This window comes from Ornithodoros turicata, chromosome 3, assembly GCF_037126465.1.
Source record: "Ornithodoros turicata isolate Travis chromosome 3, ASM3712646v1, whole genome shotgun sequence".
Taxonomy (NCBI): domain Eukaryota; kingdom Metazoa; phylum Arthropoda; class Arachnida; order Ixodida; family Argasidae; genus Ornithodoros; species Ornithodoros turicata.
Genome location: NC_088203.1, coordinates 7,376,313 through 7,399,878, shown reverse-complemented (window position 1 = coordinate 7,399,878; position 23,566 = coordinate 7,376,313). Strand labels below are relative to the sequence as shown.

Here is a 23,566-nt window from a genome sequence, read left to right as displayed (position 1 = left end):
TGTGCAGACAAGCCTTACGTGTAACTAGTGTAACATCACGGTACCATTACCATTATTAGCCTAGTAGCTTTCGGTCATCTACACCACGGCCAGTATCTGTGAGGAACAAGAAGAAGAAGACGACGACGACGTAGCGGCTCATGCGCTTTTCGTATACTTTTCCATTCCGCGTTCCGCAGCAACGGAATCAAGCAAGCCATTCCAAATGTCCGATTTATTTGAAACGAGGCGCAGGTCATACGAGTACGTGTTCGTGGTGTGCTGCCACGGTCTGAGGACTCCTCTCGTGGAGTGCAGCAACCTCCCGAAAGAAGAGCCCGAAGACTACGGTCAGCTAACAGCTGCCGGAAGAGAACAAGCAGTGCAACTGGGAAGTCGCATCAGGAACCGTTACAGGTCCATCCTCACCGCTCAAGAGGGCTCCGTCATAACGACGCACAACGAGAACGAGTGTGCGCAGGAGACCGCCCGTCTTATATTAAATGTAAGACGGAATTTATGATGTATTTGACAAATATGACCTCCAAGATGCTCTAGGTGCTTCCCAAAGGCTCCCAATATGCGGTCGTAATGATTATACTGACGCTATATACCGGGTGTTTCAGCTAAATCCGCGGGTTAAATAATTCGCGAACGGGTGCACCAATCGACGAACTTTATCTGGTACAAGTATCTGTCTGGTACAAGTACCTACAAGCTGCGCACCCTGTGATCGAGTGAGAGGCGCTCAATATTTAAATAAGAATTCAAATGAGTTTCGTAAAAAAAAAAAAAACAAAAAAAAACTCCTAAAGCAGGGCGCTGTCGGCATTAAAATGGGTCCTACCCCCTTTTGGGACCTTCAGTGGACACCTTTTAAGAGAAAAATCTGGCACCGAAGCGGGTCATTGCAGTAATTAATTGGTTTCGGTTTACATATTTTTGTCGCGGCTGGTCGCAGTGAAGCGCAAATGGACGCTGTTACACTCCCTTATCCAACAATGAATTGCGCCCTTTTGCGCTACAAATGACCTGCCTCGGTGGCAGATTTTCCTCTAAAAGGTGTCCAATGAAGGTCACAAAAGGGGTAGTACCCATTTTAATGCCGACAGCGCGCCCCGCTTTAGCAGCCCTGCTTTAGGGGGTCAGAAAAGCTCCTCCCATAGCGTGTCAGTTTGCAACGTCATCTGGTGCGCCCAATAGTATGACGTACGCTTCCTTTCTCTTGGGGTTTTATTTTGCGCCTCGAAGGTTGCCGTCAGTCGACAGGTCGCCTTTCCACCGACCAATAAAAGTGCTCGCATCAACTGCCCGCCACACACGCATTCCCGGAGCGTGGCGATTCGTTCTCATGACCTGCGTGTCCCCCCTCCCCAGACTTGTACGTATTTAGAGTATTGTATTTAAAATACTGTATTTTCAATACAATTTGCGTTATTTTGCAATACTTTTTGTTTTGTGTATTTGTACTATATTTAAAATACATTTTCCGGCATTTTTTACTCAATACTGGAATTACATATTTTGGATCTCCCTCTCAAACTCGTCTCGTCTCGTCTTTCCATTATCTTGCTTGTTCTGTGGAAATTTCCTGAGTCCCTCGGACTTGACCCGGACATTGGCCCTTCTTGGAAGTCTCCATTTAGAGATCTTGCCCCGTGTGTACCAATACTTGGCGAGTGACGGTTGACGCCGAATTCTGACCTCGCCGAGCAGGGACCTGCTAGAAGTTTGCTTGTTCTGGGTCACATATACTTAGTGGAGTTATGTGGTATCTCTTTGTCATGTTTTTGGGACTTGTGTTTAGATGACTCCTATCACACAGGGACGGCTTGCGTAGTACGCGGGGTTTAGGTGATTCGTGTCACATAGCGGCCACTTGCCGCATTGACCAGTGACTTTTTGCGTTCAAGGATAAATAGTATCTTTTGTATTTCAAATACTTTTTGAAGTATTTCGTACTCTATCTTAATTACTTTAATTTTCATGTATTTATACTCTATCGTAATTACATTCTAACGTCAGTATTTATTATCTTATCTTAAATACATTTTTGAGTATCTTGTATTGTCTGCCCCTCCCCTACCCCCAAGAGGAAATATTCATACCACGCGGTAAAAAATACGTGCTTCACGCGCCTTCCATGGTCATTTACGCGTGGGAACGATGTGGAATGCTCGCGAGGTGTAAAACAGTAACTGTTGTCCGGCTGCCAAATCCAGCGCTTTGATTGGTAGCCGAGATCGTGTGCCCTCTAGCGTAGCAGACGCTCCCGAGTCGTACGTCTCTGTAAACTTTTCTCGAAGCTTGCAGGAAGCACACCGATGACTTATCGCACCTTGACGTGCCCTCTCGTAGGGAATGCACCTACCACCGACCACACCCTTCAGAGACAACACAGACTACCGGGACCTGTACGAGAGGACGCTGGCCCAGCGGTACGCTACCATCATGGCTTCCTTGTGCCGGGGTCGCTTCCGAACCATCCAGCATATGGTAGATTTTGTCCGGGAAGGTATCGGTTCTCCCAGCACCAGCCAGAGCACAACCCTGCTCTGTCTGGACAGCCTTCGCACCCACGTGATGAACGGGCACGCGGTCCCAGAGTGGGCCGTGGCGGACTGGGAAGACATCCTCTGGGCAGACCACAAAGTCTTTCAGATGTCTCTGGAGGGAATCGAGAAACCGCTGGCACAGTATATCCTTGGAGAGATCCTGGAAACGCTGGTGGTCATGTACGAAAGAGGACATTTTAGGGAGGATAAGGTACGTGTAGAGTACGTGAACTGAAATACCGGTAGTACAGTGAAATATGATGGAAATTGACGTTCTGACGGTGGGACGCAGGAGAAAGGATAACGCAACACAAAAGCCTCAACTGCCTAAGAACAAGGACAGCAGGAAGTCACTGACAAGGTCAGTCAGCCGTAGGACACGAACCCACCTCTTTTGGACTGTCGGTTCAGGGCTCTACCAACTGAGCTGAAAACACCTCACCAACCAACGACTTCCAAGGGTGCATCATTTGAAGGGACAAACACATCCACTCACTCACTCATTCCACTTTTACTCTTAGATGTTTTCTCACTCACGCACACATTCATACGACGGGGCGTCGCAAGCGGCATCTGTTGAACACGATGGAAATTCAATTCAATTAAACTTTTTCGATTCAATGTATTAACACACAGAAATCCTCGTAGCGTTACATGGGTGGAGTGGGGTATAACAGGCTTAAGAATACACGCAATACACAGCTACTAGCTAACTAAGAGCAGCATAAACAAGATGGAAAAACACAATTAAGATATACGTGTGATGGTAGTTGATATTGTGAGTCCCTCTTGAATGAGTCATGTAGTCATGGTGACTATGAAATCACGGAAGCTGGAAGGGTCGATAATAGTGGCAACATTAGGTAGAAGGTTATTCCATTCAATGAGTGTTTTGAGAAAAAATGAATTTGCCAAGGAAGACGTCTTGCACTTATATATGAGGAGCTACCTTGAATTCGTGATCAATGCGTAATTGATGTGGAATGGAACGAATTGAATGTGGAAATTGGATGTTCCTACGGCTAGATAACCTTTTCGGTGACTTCCTCCTTTCACAGTCAAATATATTTGTTTAGCTCTTGCTTCTCACCATGTAATGCACATTGGTATTGTTAGTAGAACAGGATCTCCTTTTCGTGCTGCGCTGTGTATATAGTATCCCAATGTGGGTTCAGTCTAGAAACGAATGAAGAGCAAATGGAACGACCAATGAAACTCGACATGCCTTGCACATTCAAGTCAGCGTAGGCTTTTTCGCACTACAAGGACCAGTTGAATTCGCCATATAATAGCGAGGCACGCAGTGGAGATAGATATGAAGTATGTCCTAGTATGCAACAGAACTTGCAGGCTGTCCTTCAGATCATGTGAACCAGTGATTTATCCAGATCCTATACGCCCCATAATAAACAATACCTGCATGCATTCTTTTCGCAAGTTCTGCATTTGCTGCGCAGGTTGCTCAGGCACATGCACGCAAGGTGTTCCTCCTAATTCACATACCGTTGACGGTCTGTATCGTAGGTGCACGTCTTCTCCGTGTCTGACATGAACTTGCTCGCGGTGCTGAAGCTGCTCAACAGATTCTACGACGCCCGGCCCACCTTCAGCGCCGCACTCTTCATCGAGGTCTTTCGAGACGCCGCCGGACTTCGGGTGAAAGTTGTGTTTGCCGGCGATGCGACGGCTACCCCGCTGCGTCTGGACAGAATTTCCAACCCATGTCCTCTCGCCAATTTCCTCACGGAGCTCAGATACCTTCTTGGACGACGTTGAACTTCATTGATCTGATAACGACGTGCCAAGAGCGGACTGTCTTCACGCTTGCTTCCCGAATCATGTTAGTCGATTACCGCCTTCAAGGTGCGGACATGCTTATCGGGGTTCTGATAAGACCGTGCGGTGGCTAGCTGGCAAAAATTGTCTGAGGATAACGAATAGATTCTTGAGCACGTGTGCTCAATAACGGTTTGTGACCGTTATTTAATGCAATTGTAAATGATTTAGTCTCTTGTTGCTTTAGTATACGCTGTCAAATAGCGTTGCTGCATTGCACATGCGCGGTGCGGCGTACGCTGTAAGCTCCAGGAGTCGCGACCATATGTTTATTTTAACGGGACTGCGAAAAACCATGAGAAAAACAAACAGGCTTATGGTAAATAAACGCGACAACGTAAGTCCCTTTTCGCTGCAGAACGGTGACCACGAGACAAGACAACACAACTGTGAAGGGCATGGCCTCTGGACGTCATCCGCCCACCAGCACTCGTTGCTGAATGAGTAGCGTGTTGGCTATGTCACGTCGGGACTGAGGTACACGGGTTAGAATCCTAGTGCCGGCTGTGCTGTCTTGTCTGGGGTTTTCCCCCCTGCCCAGGACATTCCCCCAAGAATTTACTTTGCACACCCCTGTGCGGCAGGCAGGGGCGAGCTCTTTCGCAGGCACCACCACGGCTGCGTTCGAAATATTGGCGCGATATTTTGAGCACAGACTTAAGCGTTACAAAAGTTATGAGTTCGCGTGCCGCCACGTCAAAACGTGTCGCCTTGTGCACGATCTTTCAGGTGGAAAAATTACTCCTTAAATTGATTTGCCTCCCGACGTAAAGTCACGAATTACGCATCAAAATGTCCCTTCACAAAACTAAGGGCTGCATAAATGTGGGTATTGCTTAGGAATAAATTGGGTGGGCAATGCTTAGAAGGCAGTGGCTGCCGGAAAGGACAAACAACAAAACCTTTAAGCCAATTTAAAGTCCAATAAACAGTCTATATTAGAACATTATTAGATAGACCGCCCTCCTCCATTCCATATCAGCCTCACTTCAAACCTCGTCGACCCTTTCGGCGTCACAAGGCACATCACATGTTCGTAGGGGTCAAGAAGAAGCCCCACCTGTCGCTTGGAACTATGTGAGGAGCATGGCCACTCAGCGGCCAAGGAACAGTGAGAGTACCTGTTCAGCAACATCAGGTGCAGTTAGTGAATTGCAGACTAGGGAAGCCCTCTGAATGGGGGGAGGGCAGATGTGCAAAAACTACTTGTAATCGCAGTACACACACATATCACACATACACATGAAGTACCAGGCGTCGAGAATGTCGCATATTTCCTTTATGGCAGTACTTCCCACCCTGTTTTATTTTCGTACTAGTATTGGTATAAGCGCGTGCTGTTCACCATGTCACCCCCATCGAGGGAGGGAGAAAATGACTTCACTGCCGGCCCAAAAGGTGAGAGATCTCGGCGACGAAATTCGCTAGAGGACACGGGTTAGAAAGTCGGTCAAGACGCAGTGGTAAGGGCACCACGTCTCCGCCGAACAGAATTCGCACTCGAAGTCCTTCGGCGTCCCGGAAGACCTCGATGAAGAGTGCGGCACCGAAGTTTGGCCGCGAGTCGTAGAGCCTGTTCAGCAGCTTCAGGACGGCAAACAGGTTCATGTCCGACACAGTGAAGATGTGCATCTGCGGAGACACGTTAGTAAGTTCGCGTTACCACCAGCCCGTACCAAGGCTGCCAACGGCTCGGGTTGGTTTCCTTACTCTATGTAATTGGTAGTGAGGATCGTCCATACCAAAAACGCGTACTCAACGAAGGAACGTAGGTCTTAAGGATGAGAAATCGACAGATTGCGTTCAGGTACCACAGACTACAGGCCGACATTCAATTAATTGCATAAAGCTGTGTCAGGCAACCGCGCGCAGAGCCTCTAGCGATATTCAGTGTGTCGGTCCACTTCCAGTTTAGGAAACGTGCTTCTCATTGCAGTTGCAGCGGCTATGACCATAACTCAAGTTTGCGCAACATTCGCTTTCGACCTTCATTTAAAGTTATACGACACGACGAGAGCTCGGAAGAGTTGTAGTCGAATAAAGCTTTCAAACTTGTCAGCTGTGCCTACTCCGTTGTGTCTTCCCTCTACTGATTCCTTCAGCTATTATAGGCTTACCTTATCCTGCCTGAAGTGTCCCCTTTCGTACATAACCACCAGCGTGTCGAGGATCTCTCCTAGAATGTACTCTGCCAGTGGCTTCTCGATCCCCTCCAGGGCCATCTCAAAGACCTTGCGATCCGCGGAGAGGATATCGTCCCAGTCCGCGACAGCCCAGTCCGGCATCGGGTGTCCGTTCACCACGTGAGTCCGAAGGCTGTCCAGGCAAAGCAGCGTAGCATTTTGGCTGGTGCTGGGCGAACCGATGCGATCGCGAACGAAGTCCACCATGTTTTGGATGGTTCGGAAGCGACCGTGGCCTGCGGATGCCATGATTGTGTCGTAATGTTGCGCCAGAGATTTCTCGTAAATGGCCATGTAGTCCGTGTTGTCTTTAAAGGGCGTCGTGGGTGGAATATCCAAGCCCTAGAGGAAAGGAAGTTGCATATGTTGAGCGCTTTTTCAAGGTTTCTTCGTGAGATGATTGAAAACGAAACCACTGTCACACGAACTATTTTAGTGTCACTTTCACCGAGTAAAGCTGCCACACGGCATCTTTTACTGACCCTAGGCAAAAAGTGTCACTAACGATTTAGTGAGCTCCCCAAACTCACTTCACTTCACATGGGTGGACCGAGTGCGTAGCCTCGAGAGCAGGCTCAGCGGTGCAGGCGCGAGGTATATAGGTAAAAATATTGAGGAAAAGCAAGAGGCCCTGCGGCAACTGCAATATTAAAAAAAAATTATTCTCAACAATGTGCTTACCTGATTTAAGTGCCGCAAGAACGTGTAATTGCTCTCATTAACAGCGCGCCTGTGAGATCTTCGCAGTCTGGCGATCTGGCCGCTGCCATATTTGTTGCGGACGTATGAAGTACCAGATTTTGAACCTGCTTCTTACTCGCCCTGACTTGTAGCGTCTCGCACAGTCACATATTTGAGGCCAATTCGTTAAATGTTGGGAGTATAGACTTATGGGCAGCGTTTCTAACCTGCATAAGCTGGCCTAACCTAACCTGATCTAAACGGACTAGAACCGACAAGAGTCAGAGTACCGCAACCGTTCCCTTGGGAGGTTCAATGCGGACGAAGCACGGGACGCTGCGGCAGCGATGAACCTTCCAAGGGAGCGGCGGCAAGGGGAAAATGATTGCGGTACTCGGGGTTTCTCCAGTGACTCAAAAATGGACGCTACATGAGCGCCCCCTGGAGCAGATTCATCGTTGTAGTGCGGCCGAAATTCGTTTTATGGTACGTCGCGTCTATTGGCGGAACCAAGCCTCGGATTTATGCCCCAAACATTTCGCAAAAGAAAAACGAAGAAAAAAGAAAAATATCCTATCATCTTATCATCCTAGTCGAACTAATTACGAGAGAATATATTTTTCCCAGCGAGCGTTGCATACCTGCAATATCTTATAGAACGAAGAAAACACACTGGCTTGCATAACAATCACAAAACAAAGGTGTGAAGGTTTCCACACTTATACGGGCGTCATCATCAGCACGGGGAATAAAGCACAATCTAAAATGGGAATCCTTTTTGAACCTTCGTAACAATCTGGTAAGGGCCCCTTGTGACTGTTACACACATTTATGCCATCATAAATAAGCTTCGATCCCGGCGGCATGGTTCCGAAACGTTCACACCTTCGTTTTGCGATTGTTATGCAAGCCTAGTCTGTTTTCTTCGTTCAGTTCTCTGTTCAGTAACACGTCACCTGACTTCTGGTCTATTTTCATACCTCCAATATTAGGCGAACGCTGTCCTCAGTGCACGGATTCTGGTTGTGCGTAGCGATGACGTCTCCCGGTTGTCCCGTAAGGATGGACAAGTAACGGCTCCTGAGACGACGCCCCATCTCCACCGTCTGCTCCCTGCCAGCGGCCGTCATGCGTCCGTAGTCTTCGGATTCCTCTTTCGGAAGGTTGGTGCACTCCGTAAGGGGAGTCCTCTGGCCGTGGCAGCATACCACGAACACGTACTCGTACGACGTCTCTCTCTTATCAAACAGAGCCGACATTTCGAAGGAAGGAACGACAAGTATATCCTCTCGCTTTGACACTTTGGAAAACCACTTGCCCATGGACGAGGTCGCTTCTGTTATAGTTGCGCGTGCTGGATGTCACGGGCTGGGCAACGCCGGCCCTAATTTTCTTTCACTTCACTTCCCGACTTCGCGACATGTTTGAACCAGGGAGGGATAACGGACGTATTTTGGTTACCGTCTCTATTTTCGTTACTGCTATAGTTTCGTTACTGCTATAGTTTCGTTTCCGTTACTGTTTCCGGTAATGAAACCTGTCAGCACCCTGTTTTGCCCAAGTGCCTTCTGTGTCACGCGTACACACTAGACAACTAATATTTTACATCGTTGGGATGCGCATATTTTGCAAGCTTAAAAAAAAAAAATGTAGGAACATGTCTTCAGTCTTGTGTCACTCGGAGTCCAGTAACTCAAGATGGGCGTAACCTTCATTCAACGTCGTATTTATAAGCACACGCTCTCAGTAGTAAATAATACCGTCATGGCCACGGTGAAATTAAAAAAAAAAAAATGAACAAAGTACAAAATAAGTAACTAAATAGTAGGCTGTCATCCTCGTGCTATGGTGGAGTATAGGCATGTGTTGATGTCATGGAAGTATGAGGACTGGGATGATGTAAGCGACGGATGCACCCTCGAGATCCAATATTGCGTTTTCCTTCCATGCTTTCGTGTAGTATTTAGAGTATTACAGGGAATGGAGTCATCAAACCAAAAACAAAAAAATGAAGAGTCACTCAAATGTCATCACACAACAGGAATAGTCATTACCCGAATTCCATACCAGACGATATATTCGTTTCCGTTTCCGTTTCCATTATCGTTACCACTTCCAATTTCGTTAATATACCGTTTCTGTTTCTGTTACCATTACCGTTACCCTTTCCTGGTTTGAACAACAACAACAACTTTATTTGAGACGGACGACTAGTGACTACTAAGTGACTACTAAAAATGCGGTGCCCATTCGGAGTCCCGTTATTGAAGTGGTTAAGATGATCGCCTTTCACGACGAGACTGGGAGGTAAGTCGGCTTCGAATCCCGGCATCGGCTGCGTACCGGCGCGTACCGACGCGTACCGGCACCCGGCAACGGTCATAACGCCTTTAAACGGGACAGTTGTTTGCATCGTACGCGAACGTGCGTTCTAAGTTTGACGATAAAGAAGGTAATAGACACGTGGAAAAGCGGCACTGCGAATGACATTGCTGGAGGTGCCTCGACCAGTGAGGCAACGCGGAAGAGGTCACGTGCTTACGGGAACCAATGGGTATGGCCGTAACTCTGATGTCACAGATAGACGTGGCGTATGTTCACAGCTGCTCTCACTACGCTCACTATAAGTTCACTATAGGCGCATGTTCTGGGGTTCATTTCTTGCATGTTCTAGGGTCTGTATGTCACTAGCTCTTTGTTCCTCAGTGCTCTGACGTGCCGCACAATGCGTGCACGATGAAATGAACCACGTGTAGAAAAAAATGTGCGAACCCCTTTAAGGGTACCGTACTGCGTAGTTTAACAGATTAAAAATAACTCAGCAATACAGGACAAGTTTTTGCTGCTCTGGAACTTTGTAAGTGTCACGTTTCCCCGAGGAAAGAAAACGAGACGGCTTTGCACACGTCACTTTCTTTGCTTCTCTCCGTCCACGAATTCTGGAACACAGTAAATACATTTTACGGTTTTCGGGTGTAATCTTTGTTATTCTCTCTGTCTCGTACCACACAGGACAACAGCGAATGGTGCTTCGTCCCTGTCTCTGTTTTGCTGGGTTACTTTTAAGTAACGATTTCCCAACTACCCCGTTTTTCTCCCTTATGATACTTTAACAACTTGTTGCTTGTAAACACAGCACAAGTTTTTCATTTGACGGAGCACGCTAAACATTTTTAATTTGCTCGTAAAACTGCGGTAACAGGGTTCGGGTGCGACGCCTGGTGGCAAATAATCCTCAGTTCGTCGAGCAACATTGACCTATATGTTCCCGGACTGACTTGCCGCTCCTGAATGGCTACGTAGCCGGTACGTAGCGGACTGTTTTCGTTTTACACCCACAGTTATGCACAGATACTAAGTAGGTTTGTTCCCATACTGGAGGAGTAATGCGCAGTTGGTGGCTACTTCGACACAGTGTTGCCCGTGATTTTCATTTTAATTTTCAACAAAGAAGAAAAAAAAGACGAAGAGTGCAATTGGAGCGAAAAAAAAAATTGTGACATAAGAGACTACTGCGGGCTCGTGCTATCGAATGCATAAATTATCTGAGATTCCACCTCTACTTCATTTTTTTTTTTTTTGCGGTACCGTTTTTTTAAGTAATTTATTCTCCTCGGGGCCACTAAATTTTCAGCACTTTCGCGCTTTCCGCACCGCCGCGACCTCTTATGCTGGCAACTTGGCGTCGCTAAACTATGTATATACGTACTTCTCCCGCACGCACCTTCCATTTATCAGAACGATGCCGAGGTACAGTATACGCGCGTGTTGTATAAATAAAAGCGCGAAGCCGCCATCTTGGCTCTATAGAAAATATATAAGTAACGCTGGATGGGTTTTCGGATTATGAACAGCGGAGACACTGCACCGCGCGGGACTCCATAAATTATGCAAGGCGCATTATGTAAGGAAGATTGTTTACGGTTTATGTTTTTGCGCGAGTTGAGTAATGAAAACCTTATCGATATCGGAACGACGCTGTCTCGCGTACCGATAAATAAGAGGTAGTGTGATAAATTGCCCGTAAACGTAGAGAAGACGATACAATAATGGAAGCAGCATCACGGAGACCATTTTCTCTCGCGTTGTCTGTGAACAGCACCTGAGCGATGGCTGGCTGGGTTGCGGCAAAACTTACGCGGCGGAAATGAGGAAGAGAATGATCTGTTGATAACGAATGGCGGTCGTGGAGTGAACGATGATATATATATATATGGAAGTGACAAATGGATTGCTAGAGTTCAGTGGGAGAGTCATTGTTCATTTCTGTGCGGGGGTTGCATTGAATGCGGTTCCTTCGTCTCAATTCGGACATCGGAGAAAGAGAGCTATACGGCTTTTTCGATACGAAGCGACACTGTACATTGTGGCCGTATAATACCACAATTTTTAAGAGTAGTGGAAAAACTAAAGGACTCGATGCTTTATTGACATTGATCTAGTGTAGCTAGAAACCCGTGAGGATCAAACTGCTTGGGAGTTCGTTGATAGGTTGCTCGATGCCACGCTATTAGATTGCCGCAGTTTCCTCCAAAATCGACCTCTGGAGGGGGTGGTACCGAGCTTCGAAGGGGGGGAGGGGATACGTTTATGGACATCGTATGTTTATGGGTGTACGCAACGGTAGCCGAGCTGTATTGGGTTATCTTCTAAATTTCAGGAGGGTGTTACAGATAACTAGGAGGAGTGTACACCCCCACTGGACTGGGGGTTGTAGAGAAATCGCTGTTAAATTGTACATGACGAAAAAAAAAAGAAATAAGCGAACGACAACAGCAACTTTATTTTAATCACAATATGATTGTTGAGCCCCACCGCCAGGGGCAGTACCCTTCCCCATTGGTGGCGGTAATGTCGCGAAATGGAATTACGAGTCACTTCACACTTAGGACCGAAGTCCAACGGTGTCCCAAAAAAGCTTAGCAGTGCCTTTAGGGCAGAGCGTTGCTGGGATGGATTTGGCCATGTACCAAATAATTTTGAAGCAGGAAGAGTTCTCCTAATGTCTAATATCTGTCTAATGTTAATGCCTAACTGTCTTTCCGATTCCCGAATGAACAGCCCCCAGCCCTTTAGATAAAATGGCATGGATGCCAGGCCAGCTGGTAGGGTCAACTCCGCCATGGAGAAAGCCCAGGATTCTGGGCGGCGCAGAAAGACACATAAACAAACAGGCGCGTGCTTGTCTCTGCGTTGCCCAGACTCGGACCACGTCACAATAGACCATTTTAGAAAAGCAAGCGCCACCTGTGGTACGCAAGGGCTCATGGGAACTTAGAGCGCCTTCAAGCATTACGATACCGCCAGAGGCGGAGGCAGAAGAAGAACAACAACATTCCCGGTGTGCGCAGCCACAGCGTCAGCCGATATGAACCATATCCGAAGCAGACGACGGAGCAGTGTCCCTCAAAGTTCCCATGCTGCCTTGCGCCACGCGCTTGATGGCGCGGGCATCTTTTTAAAATCGTCCATTAGCTATATCCCCATTCTGCTTCGTCATCATCACTTCGTCGCCAGGCGGGACAATGCGAGGTGTGAGGTGTCGCTTTTAGCCCAATTACACCAAAGAAAGAAAGAAAGAAAAAAAAGAAACAGGAAAAGGGTCTGACACGTCGCTAATGGCTAAGCCAATTATAGACGGTCCAGACGGTCGGTCGACGAGCGCCGCCAAGCGTCGTCCTTTCTAGATTTGTTCTAATTAAGGATGAAAGGCACTCCTCGAAGTGAGTTCCACGACGGCTTCATCAAATTCTGCAAATGAATGATGCAGACATCCTGTTTCTTTCTTTCTTTTCTTTTTTCGTTTCACCGAGCACCGAATATGAGAGGAATGCCTCACGTTACGAGATTACAACCGTAGTCATAAGCCAGATGACAAGATTACAACTTGGTCGTAAGAAGGGGCTGATGAATGGAGCAGGTGTGAGGACTGCAAACGGACGTGAGGAAAGCAATGGATGGAGCTGAAGAACGCGTAATAGTATATAGTGTGAGAGTGCTTTTGAAGCCTCTTGTAATCGAACGTTTTCCCCTTTACTCGAGGTGTTACCCTTCCTCGTATAGCATGCATGGATAAATTATAGATGCAGGGAGGGAGGGAAGGAGGAAGGAAGGGGAGGAGGCGTAGGGTTTTCGAGAGGGGGGGGGAGGGCGTTCCACGGATAGGGGTCAAGTTTTTGCTCCTTTGGAGCTTTCTATGTGTCACGTATCCTGAGGAGCAAAAAAAAAAGAAAACGAGACGGTTTTGCCCACGTCACTTTCGCGACCATTTTGACACGCTGCTACTGCATCCACGAATACTGGAACGGAGTAAATACTTTTTACGCATTTTGGGTGTAATTTTTTTGTCATCCCGTGTTAGTGGGGGGTTAGTGTGCATCCTGGGGCGACTTCAGGGGGGGGGGGAGAGCAAATCGTTGGACTTGTTGGTCTAACTTTAGCACATTAAAGAGCAACAGGAAGACAAGGACAAGACAGACGTGAGAGCGCGTGTGTTCGTCTGTCCCTGTCTTCCTGTTGCGCCTTGACTTTCAGGGGTGAGTACTGTGCCGACATTCTTCCGGTAAGCCTACCGGGAAACCCCAGGAAAACCTCAGACAGCACAGCCGGTTGTAGGAGTCGAACCCAGCACCTCCTAGTCTTCTGTACGACCTTGGAGTATATACGGACCAACGAGTGGATGTTTTTGCCCACCCGGATGAATGAATAGAGCTCTCCATGTTTGTAAGCAAATGGCGTCATAGCGTTCGACAGCGCCACCAATTTGGTAGAGTTGAACTACATTCGAAGCTAAGGGGGCGAAAAAGGTCGCGCCCGAAAGCCACGGTCTTGACGGGATTACGATGGTCCCTGAAAGGGACGCGACCTTTGGTCCTACTGTTCTTTTAATAGGAGGCAGCGAAAGGGCCCATTCGTGGAACCCAGCCCTCTGCTTCGTTTCGGTTTCAGTCTGTCTACCAACGTCGTGATGACGTTCCTCGGGTAGAGGTCTATTGGGCTCATCATATAAACCGTATCACCACCGAAGCAATCCGTACACTAGACTACCTAAAACGCAGTGTTCGTCTTTCTTCTCCGAATGTCCGCCATAGCGAACGAGAGTATGCATCTGCCATGGTGGTGGGCGTGATGGTGAAGGGACTCGCCCTGTTCGGCCTCACAGATGTGGGTAACATCACGACTGACGCCCTGGGGGAATGTGCGTCCTGGGCCGACTTGTAAAGGAACCTGTGCCGACATATGTCTGAAAGCGCCTGAGGAAAACCCGGGAAAAACCCTAGAGAGCACAGCCGACACCGGGATTCGAACCCGGGTGCCTCCCAGTCTCGAAGTGCCGAAGTGCCCAGACTCGAAGGCCAGCACGCTAACCATTGGGCCGTGTAAACTACAAAAAAAAAATAATAATAAAAAATAAAGAAAGAAGAAAAGAAGAAGAAGAATGACATGACGGTGACCAACGGTGATATAAAAAGGCTGCACATGTATTCTACTGCAATTCCCACTGATAAATTTTTTATTGCTGAAGTTCGTTGCTACAGGTTGCTACGTTCTTGCTTGAGTGGCACGCCAAGCGCGCCACTGCGACGCAAGAGTATAAGTAAGGTAAGCAAGGTAAGTCTCGATCAACTGCCCTCTCACCCGTCTTCACCCCGGAAGAGCACTTTATCTGAAGTAGAAAAACGGGGGTGGGTACGCTTCAGCTTTATCGTGCCCCAAGCGGACTTTGACATCGCGACGGCTCTGCAGAAGACTGAAAAACAAACAAACAAACAAACAAACAAACAAACAAACAAACAAAAAATCTAGTTGCGCCATTCCATGCCCGATTTCAGCTATACACTTTTCGGTGTAACGCGCAGTGGCGTAGTCAGACCTCCAATGTAGGGGGGGGGGGGGGGGCTCGATACGAAAACTCGCCCCCCCCCCCCGCTGATCCTGTGTCGACAACACACACATACTTGTGCACACTGCAAACTGAGGATTAAAAAAGGAACGAAAATAGTTGATTTAGCCGTTCACAGTACGATTACATGTATAGGCTGTCATGACCAATGAGGCGGTGTCACGAGATTGGAAGTATTTTGAAAAGCTCATACTTTGAAAACCATTCAAGAGTGCTTCTTAGATAGACGCCATCAACTGCAAGATCTTTCGCGATCGTCACACTGGTCCCCCCCCCCCCCCCGCACACACATATATTATGCTCTCGGATTTGCACGATTTGTGTGGGTCGGTCCGTGGCAGGTAGGGGGGGGGGCTCGAGCCCCCCCTAGCCCCCCCATGGCTACGCCACTGGTTAACGCCGCCACGAGAATTCCCTCATTCCATATTCCTCCATACTAGCCTCCATCCTTGCTGAGTGACAGCGACGAGGAGCTCCACTGTCAACTTCCTCATCGCAACTTTCAGTAACTACCTCCACCGGAATAACGAGATCAATATGCGTTTCACAACTTGGCAGGCAACTCCTCGCCTCGCTGAATGCGACGTCGCGTACATGATTTACGAAAGCGTTTGCTCGAAATCCCCCCCCCCCCCCCCAAAGAATGGCGCACGCTTCTCCGCCTGCCTTGCCCATAGAGCGCGTGTTTTTCCACACACAGGGCGAAGGCACACGCTCTGTTGCGCCCTTATTTTCTGCTTGGCGCTCCGCACAACACAGAAGAACGCGTCCAAGATTCGTAAGAAAGATGGCGGACGCTCCCATGGAAACAGGCCAAGCGCGAAATTAAGCTCACAGTGTTGTTGTGCTTTCGGTACGTTCCGCCCTCGAATTTCAAATGCATGGAACATCGCGCGGCATGAAGGGTACTTTAACGAGTCTTTGTCTGTGGCACCTTCGATGAGATGGATGAATGGGGAAAACAAACCGGAAGTGAAGGAAGAAGATTAGGTTTCCCGAATCTTCCGGGAATGCGCTCGCGTTAAGAAAGAATGAGTTGTGTTCCAGAATTCAGGGTCCATCCTGTATTGCTGTATCCTACGTGTATTCTGTTCGCGAACTGTATTGCTTCTGCACTCTAAGAAAAAAAGGAGTAAATAAAATGGGGAGTAATTGCAGCTTCTAGTCCCCTAGACTACAATTACTCCCCATTTTGGTTCCCTAACCCCGACATTTACTCCTCAGGACTGCAAATTGTCACTGAACTTCACAAATGGTCTTCCGAATGCAACAGTCTATGGAAATATGTGCCCTTGTCAATTTGACGACATAAGGCTGTATTACTCAGCCAAGTTAGCAATTTTCAACACCTACAGGGTAAGAAACAGTTAGGGGTTCTTTCTTCGCAAATTGTGCCCTATGTAAGTCGTAAGATTTTATATCACTCGACATATCACTGTTGGCTGTTTGATTCGAAGTATTTTCATACATGCACACGAATTTTGTTCCTGAGACTCTTAGAACAGAACGTGAAATGCAGTCTCCACTCTGTGACATTCATTTACTCCCGTGCATTTACTCCCGAAAGGGACTATTTTTTGTGGCAATGCATTTACTCCCCACAAGGAGTAAAATTACTCCTTTCTTTTTTCTTAGAGTGTGAAACTACTGAACGAAGTATTAGTTGGAAACTAGAAAGGGATGAAGTCGTTTCATGTTGTATACAGCTTGGAACAAAAGTTCACGGTAGATGGCGTTGGTGTATTTGTTAATCTGAACAGCCCCCTGGTAACTATAAGGGGAAAAAATGCAATAAGAAACAGCTGACCGGCTATTATATCCATCTCTCAGTATATGTATGTCCACTCCTGTTTGCTGTCATACGGTGTCGCTGCAGTTGAGAAGCGCGACATCCCGGCGTTCCGTAAACTTTTGACCAGAACTGTACACCGTGGGGATTTGTTCACAATGACTGAGAGTATGGCTGAGCCTTAACAGTGCACGTGGAGCTTACTTCTCCTGGAAACTTACAAACAGATGAGCTTCCCAATGCAATGTCTTTGTCTAACGACTGTCGGTGTGAACTTGTACAAACAGATATATTTTTGCATCTTGGCAAGTTGACTGAGACAGGCCCAAAGTCTGTGTATCTGGGAGTGCTTCCCAAGTGTTCTTATCCGCGAGATATTCGGCATTTTCAATAAGATACATTTTGTTTTCACTTCCCCCCTTTCCCATATCTTACATAAAAATATTGCTCCGGACAAACTCAACATGAACAAGAATTCCTAGAGAAAGAAACACGATTAAGGCGTCCGCAGACGATTGCATATATTCCCGTCATTAATACATTGATATACTTTTCCGGCATTCTTAATGCTTAAGTCCTAGGGCTTACATGGTATTCGCAGTACTCGCACGCGATACGCCTAATGCTCGGGACATCATCATAGGAAAGCCTTAAGAAAATATTATTAAAAATTCATCGAGACCTACAGCCTTTAGAATACATTATGACGAACTCCGCCAGAGTGTATTATGTAAGCCCGCAGCACATCTGGATCCTCAGTTCTTACATTATGCAAGCGAAGTGCGTTCTATACAAGCGATCAGCGGGACATACTTAGCGCAGGCGCTTCTGCAACCTCAAAAATAAGACGCCGAAAAGAAGAAGAAGGAGAAATAAAAAACGTAAAAGCGAAACAACAAACGCGGTACACATAGTACACATTAACAACAAAATGTAAAGAAATGGAGGAATAAACATTCGGACAAAGCTGTAAAGCTCGAACCGCATCGGGCGTATTTCCGCGTGTAAAGCGCGCCGTATACGCTCGGAGCGAAATTTCGCGCGGCTTCTAGAGCGTGCTCGATCGCGTCACGCGGGACTCTTGATATTTCACGCGGATGGCAGCGTGGCAATAGTGACTTTTAGTACATCGTACGCTATCGCCTTTGTGTACGTAAGGGATAGCGCTGGTGGTTCTGCGCATGCGCAAGACATAAACAACAGAGCTTTGCGCATTGCGCAGAATATGCAAAGGCGCCAGCGTACGATATACTAATACCCCTGTCACACGGGCAGTCTTCAGTTATCATTGAAACCAATGGCAATTGAAAATGCGCTTGGCGCCACCAAGTGGGTCAGGCACCTGTCAAGCAGCATTGGATGCAACGCTGTTTGAGACGTTGACAAGTTACCCGCCGGGTCGCGCTAAGCGCATGTTCAATTGCAATTGGTTTCAATGATAATTGAAGACTGCCTGTGTGACAGGGGTATTAAACTCACTATTAAAACTCACTAATCACAGCGTCTGTACCTGGCTGAACCAGTTCAACGTTTAGCTAATTATAAATCTAATCTAATCTTAATCTTCTTAATCTAACTATAATCTAATAATAAAATTGAATTCAATTAACTTTATCCTTCTTGCTTCCTAATCACCTCCTTCTGTCGCTGAAAATAACTTGTTTTTCTTACTCTGTGTTTTATATTACGTTTTCCTTAGTGTATACTGCTAACCTGCCAACGCTAGCTGCGTGATATATATATATTTTTTCTTCAGTGAGTTCCCCGTTTCACGCCATGCACTTCATCCATGCGGTTTGGCCCACGTATTTTCGCCGATGCGTTTTACGCGGTGGCGGTTTTACACGTTTTACGGTTACGGTACGCCCCGTGCGGTTCCAGCTTAACACGAAAAACCGCGACACAACGTATATTTTACGGGTTTTTCCAGATTTGCGCTTTTCACACCCCAAAGAAAACCGTCGCAAACGGTCACGTCCCCATAACACTAAAAAGAGAGCAAGGAAATAGACGGGGCTATTGTGAAAAACGTGCTCCGATAGCCAATGCCAACATCTTCGGCGAGGCGCTAATCCCTACGTGCAACGCTTACCTCAGTGTAATGCGCAAGAAAGGTTCGCTTGAAAACATCTCGAAAACGCAAGTTGGGTCGTCGTCGTCAAATTCCGCTGCGGTATGCTAGAGTAGAATTCCATGGTGAAAAAGGAGTAGAATATATACTGACATACGGGGTACTGCATACAGATACTGCAAAGGAACTGACGTACATAGACCGAGAAGTAAAATGTTCAGAACTGAAAGGGTAATGCATTATATATGACACACTAACCATGTTCAAAGATGTGTGTGCGTGTTAGGTGACGTTGTGTTACTTGTATTCTATTTCACTCGTTCTATGACGTCGGCGTACTTATAGGTTACAGGTTCGAACTCAGCTCTGGACGCCAGGAATCGATAAGTAAGCAAGTAAGTATTATCTGGAAAAAAAGAAAAGAAAAAAAGAAGCATGGGGGCATGGTACAGGTATACAGGGTGTCTGTGTTTTTCGATACAACTTTTTCATTAAAAACTATATGGGCTATAAACATCCTGTTTTCACTTCTACCATTTCTCTGCAGGCGGACGTTCTTTGGCCATCTATTGCTCAACCGTCGAATGACTAATTACCTAAGAATCGTTAATTACATTTTTAATTATAAAAGCTACGAAGTTGTCTCAATGAGAACATCTGTTGCTTTCGGTCACCTGATATCGTAGCCGTTTTCAGAACAAAAATCCGTTCGGTTGGTCGTCCGCAATTAATTCGTGAAGAAACACCATTTTTTCTTTACTTTTTTCATTGCGCATCTTCGGAGACGCATCTTTCCTTCACCCCTAATGTGAGAGGGTGAAGGAGCACAGTGCCGCCTCAAGCGTCGAAGATGAGCTTTAAATTGTGGAAACAAAACAAAAACACACGTATCGGGTGACGCTATCGGAACTGTCCTTATCTTGGGTTGCATTTTCTGTTTTCTTTTAATCTTTTTCCAGGACGCAAGAGGCGACAGTGTGCTCCTTCACCGTCTCACGTTGAGCGTGAAGGAAAGACAAGTCACCGAAGATGCGCAATGAACAAAATAAAGAAAAAATGGTGTTCCTTCACGATTTTTTTGACTATCTACCGAACGGATTTTTGTTCTGAAAACGGCTGCGCTATCAGGTGACCGAAAGGAACAGATATTTTCATTGGGACAACTTCGTAGCTATTATAATTAAAAAAGTTAATTAACGATTTTTTAAGCAATTAGTCATTCGACGGTTGAGCAACAGATGGCCAAGAATGTCCGCCGGCCCAGAGATGATAGTGGTGATGAAAGTGAAAACAGGATGGCTATAGCCCTTATAGTTTTTTATGAAAAATCTGTATCGAAGGAAAAAAAGACACCCTGTATATACTTTAGGAAAGTAGAGTAGAGTGCCAAGTGCTGAAATTTCAGTGAACATTAAAAAATCTAAAGGTAGGAGAAGTTAATCGTGTTGGTGACGGCACAGTTGACGTGATTTGATCCATGATGATACATCACGTTTAAGAAAAAAGGTGCTGCCTTTTGGCAGAATTGTTTTTGTAATGCATATTGTTGTCATCCACTAACGAAGCGTGAGACTTAAAGTGCTCCAGTATAAAAAAGGGACCGCGGTATAAAGATTGCGACTCGTACATAAATCTCAGTGTAGGGACACAGCAGCTTGGCTACGCATGTACGTTATATTATAAGTTAATGGAAATGGAAAATACAAAAATTTCCGTCGAGCCGGATTCGAACCAGCGACCTATGGATGTCCACAGGGGAAACCTCTACAGTCCACCGCTCTACCAACTGAGCTATCGACGGGACGCTGGCAAGTCTCCCATCAAGAAAGATTCCGCAAAGGCACCTCCTTTCCTCCTCTCACCTAGTTCTATTTTTCACTCGACATTAAAACAAGGTTACAGGGTAACAGCGCTCTCTCAATCTGTGAAAGGCGCAAAGTGCAAAACCTGTATAGAGAGTGACCCACCCAGAAGGCGAGAACCGAGAAGGCATGTCTCTTGCTTGTCCGTACTTGATAATACAAAAGTAGCAAATCTTACCTGCAAAGTTACAGTTCAGTGCAGTGCTTTTTGGAGTAACTATAGTTATTTTAGTACAAAATTAACTTATAACTGTAATAGTTACCGCTTTTGGCGAAAGTAACCGTAAAATGTACTGTAAGTGCGTTACTCAGATATTGCCATATTTTCCACGCGCCGGTTTTCCAGCGAAATTTGGTCTCGGTTCTAAATGCCCTGCCGTTTTTTTCTCCCAAGCATGAATTCCACGAATTCTGTCATCCCATACGCAGCCAGGATGACCTCCCATGACTATTTTCCCATAGCTTTACACAGCCGTATAGGAAATCCCCTGTTTATAACACGCTTGACGCGTGCCATCGCTACGACAACTTTTAGTAATAATTATACGACTTTTTAGAGATATAACTCTATAAAGTAACTAAGTTACTTCAACGTAATATGTGTATTTGTAACTGTAATTACCTACATTTCAAAAACAGTACCTGTAACTTAATGTACTTTAGTTAGTAACTTCGCAACTTACCCCTATGGCTGAGTGTAATACCCCTGTCAGACGTACTAATTTAGTGTCACTTTCAGCGAGTACACTTGCAGTAAGTGTCATTCTTTCGGAGTCACACGGCATCTTTTAGTGACACTAAATGCAAAGTACACTTACGATGAAGTGAGTTCGCCAAACTCACTTCACTTACTCACTACTCACTCACTACTACTCACTACTCTTACCACCTAACTCACTCACTACTCTTACCACCTAAGAAGAAGAGAAGAAGAGTAGCGAAATGTCTTCACCCAATATTAACTTATTAAAAAAGTAAATGAGTAAAAAAAAATAGTAGAAAATCGGTAAAGAAAGTACACAAGAAAGGCCCACGTAGCTTACCACGAGCTGTGGTGACAGCAACATCGCATACGTCACGCTGAATATTTCAGCTGATGAGGCTGGACGAAAGAAAAGACAGAGACCCAAGCTCTGAATTATTTTGTGCTGACAGAAGCAGACGAACTGCAAAAAAAAAAAAAAAAAGAAAACGTGGAAATCAGTGGTTGCAACGTTTTGCGTCTCTGTTTGAAGTTTTGAACAACAAGATGGTGGACTGTTTCCTGAAAGTTCTCGGCAGACTCCGGAGGACGAGGTACAGTGGCTAGCCACTGTAGACGAGGCGCACAAATTGCATTCGGAGTGACTAGCGCATGACGTTTCCCATTATTTCTCTGGAGTGGTGTCCCTTAGCCTCGACACCCGTCGCCTGGTATCTGGGCACAGTGCTCAAAATTTCACGATAACGATATATACTTCGGACTGAGATTATGACAGCCATATTTATGTAATGGAAGTAAAATTTCTGTTTACTTTCAGAACCGATGAGCTTGTGCAAGACCTTCAATTCGAGTTTTTCCTCTTCGCGCGAATTCCAGTAAGAGGGGGAAATTTTGCCCCATACGGCGGGCGTGAGTCAAGTGCCCGCCCCCAGCAGTGTCGTACGGGTTTGCATCCCCAGTGAAATGTCGTTCGTGAACCACGTGAACTTAGAGACCGGACTGCTAGAGAGATCATATAGAAGCGGCCATTATAGAATGATGCACCCGCCAACCGTCAATGACGCTTGTTTCTCAGGAACTTCAATACCTCCGAAGTTAACCGATAGAACTTCAGACAACAGACACATGCAGATACTATACGCTTTGTAAGCCTGCGGGGGATCTGACGTTCGCCTGATGCAATGGAACATTCTACGTCTGAACATGAGAGAACTAATGTTCTGATGCTGGAACAACATAGAAAGGACAAATACAACAAAAGCCTCAAATTGCCTATGAAATTAACGACGCGGAAGTCGCTGGGGAGGTGTGTTAGCTTAGCTTACTACTCTGGGTCACGTACGACTCAATAACTCACTGAAAAATAAAGGTGGAAAAGAAAAAGTGTGTTAGCTTAGCTCAATTGGTAGAGCCCTGGACCGGCAATCCAGAAGACGTGGGTTCGAGTACTACAGCTGGCTAACCTTTTCAGTGACTGTCATATTTCATCATTCTACGTCTGTCTTCGTTTTTCGACTGGAACAATCTTTACACCCTTCCAGTGCAAAAACTTTAATGATGATTATCCAGCAGTATCGGGTCATGCAGGCGCGGTTTCCGATCTTGGCGCGTTCAGGTTGCGTGACCTTCGTGGCTAAATTTCTGATAAGCCTAGCTGCAATGACGATAACAGGTGTGGCGGAGCGGCTTTCAGGGTGTTCGTCAACGAGGGATAACAGCGAATTTTGGAGAAGGAAGAAGGCTAACGTTTCCGAAAACACGACAAGCCAATCGCCTGATTCTTTTGGAGTGGCTGACGTCACGTCGCTGATTTCTGATTGACTGACAGCGACACTGAGTTGGAATCGGTGTGGGCTTGCGATAGGGAGTTTTAGGGAAATCGTAAGCGGCCTCCGATTCCTTATCGCTGTCGGTCAATAGACTTCTCCCTGTTTGTAAAGAAATGACGTCACAGTGTTCGACAGCGCCCCCAATTTGGTAGAGTTGAACTACGTTCAAAGCTAG

General features: G+C 46.4%; 2 protein-coding genes and 1 non-coding gene across 4 annotated transcripts; 1 reads left to right on the top strand and 2 right to left on the bottom strand.

Annotated features, from left to right (window-relative positions):
• Nucleotides 1–128: 128 nt before the first annotated feature.
• Nucleotides 129–5,168, top strand: LOC135387920 (uncharacterized). 2 transcript variants are annotated; one of them, XR_010421267.1, is made up of 4 exons: nt 129–484; nt 2,338–2,745; nt 2,827–2,895; nt 4,059–4,140. XR_010421267.1 is itself a non-coding variant. In XM_064617133.1 (3 exons), exons 1-3 carry the CDS (start codon nt 206–208, stop codon nt 4,308–4,310), a joined length of 939 nt encoding a protein of 312 aa, XP_064473203.1. In that variant the 5' UTR covers nt 129–205; the 3' UTR covers nt 4,311–5,168. The 2 variants fall into 2 exon arrangements, 1 of the variants encoding a protein (XP_064473203.1); XM_064617133.1 differs by lacking the exon at nt 2,827–2,895 and having other exon boundaries at nt 4,059–5,168.
• Nucleotides 5,169–5,649: 481 nt separating this feature from the next.
• Nucleotides 5,650–8,634, bottom strand: LOC135389849 (uncharacterized). Its single transcript, XM_064619885.1, has 3 exons — nt 8,215–8,634; nt 6,488–6,895; nt 5,650–6,002 (listed from the first exon to the last, which is right to left on the bottom strand). Exons 1-3 carry the CDS (start codon nt 8,554–8,556, stop codon nt 5,751–5,753), a joined length of 1,002 nt encoding a protein of 333 aa, XP_064475955.1. The 5' UTR covers nt 8,557–8,634; the 3' UTR covers nt 5,650–5,750.
• A 12,074-nt stretch (nt 8,635–20,708) lies between these two features.
• Trnay-gua (transfer RNA tyrosine (anticodon GUA)) lies at nt 20,709–20,798 on the bottom strand. The gene is given in 2 exon segments: nt 20,709–20,744; nt 20,762–20,798. It is a non-coding gene; the product is annotated as a tRNA-Tyr (tRNA).
• Between the last annotated feature and the right edge of the window lie 2,768 nt (nt 20,799–23,566).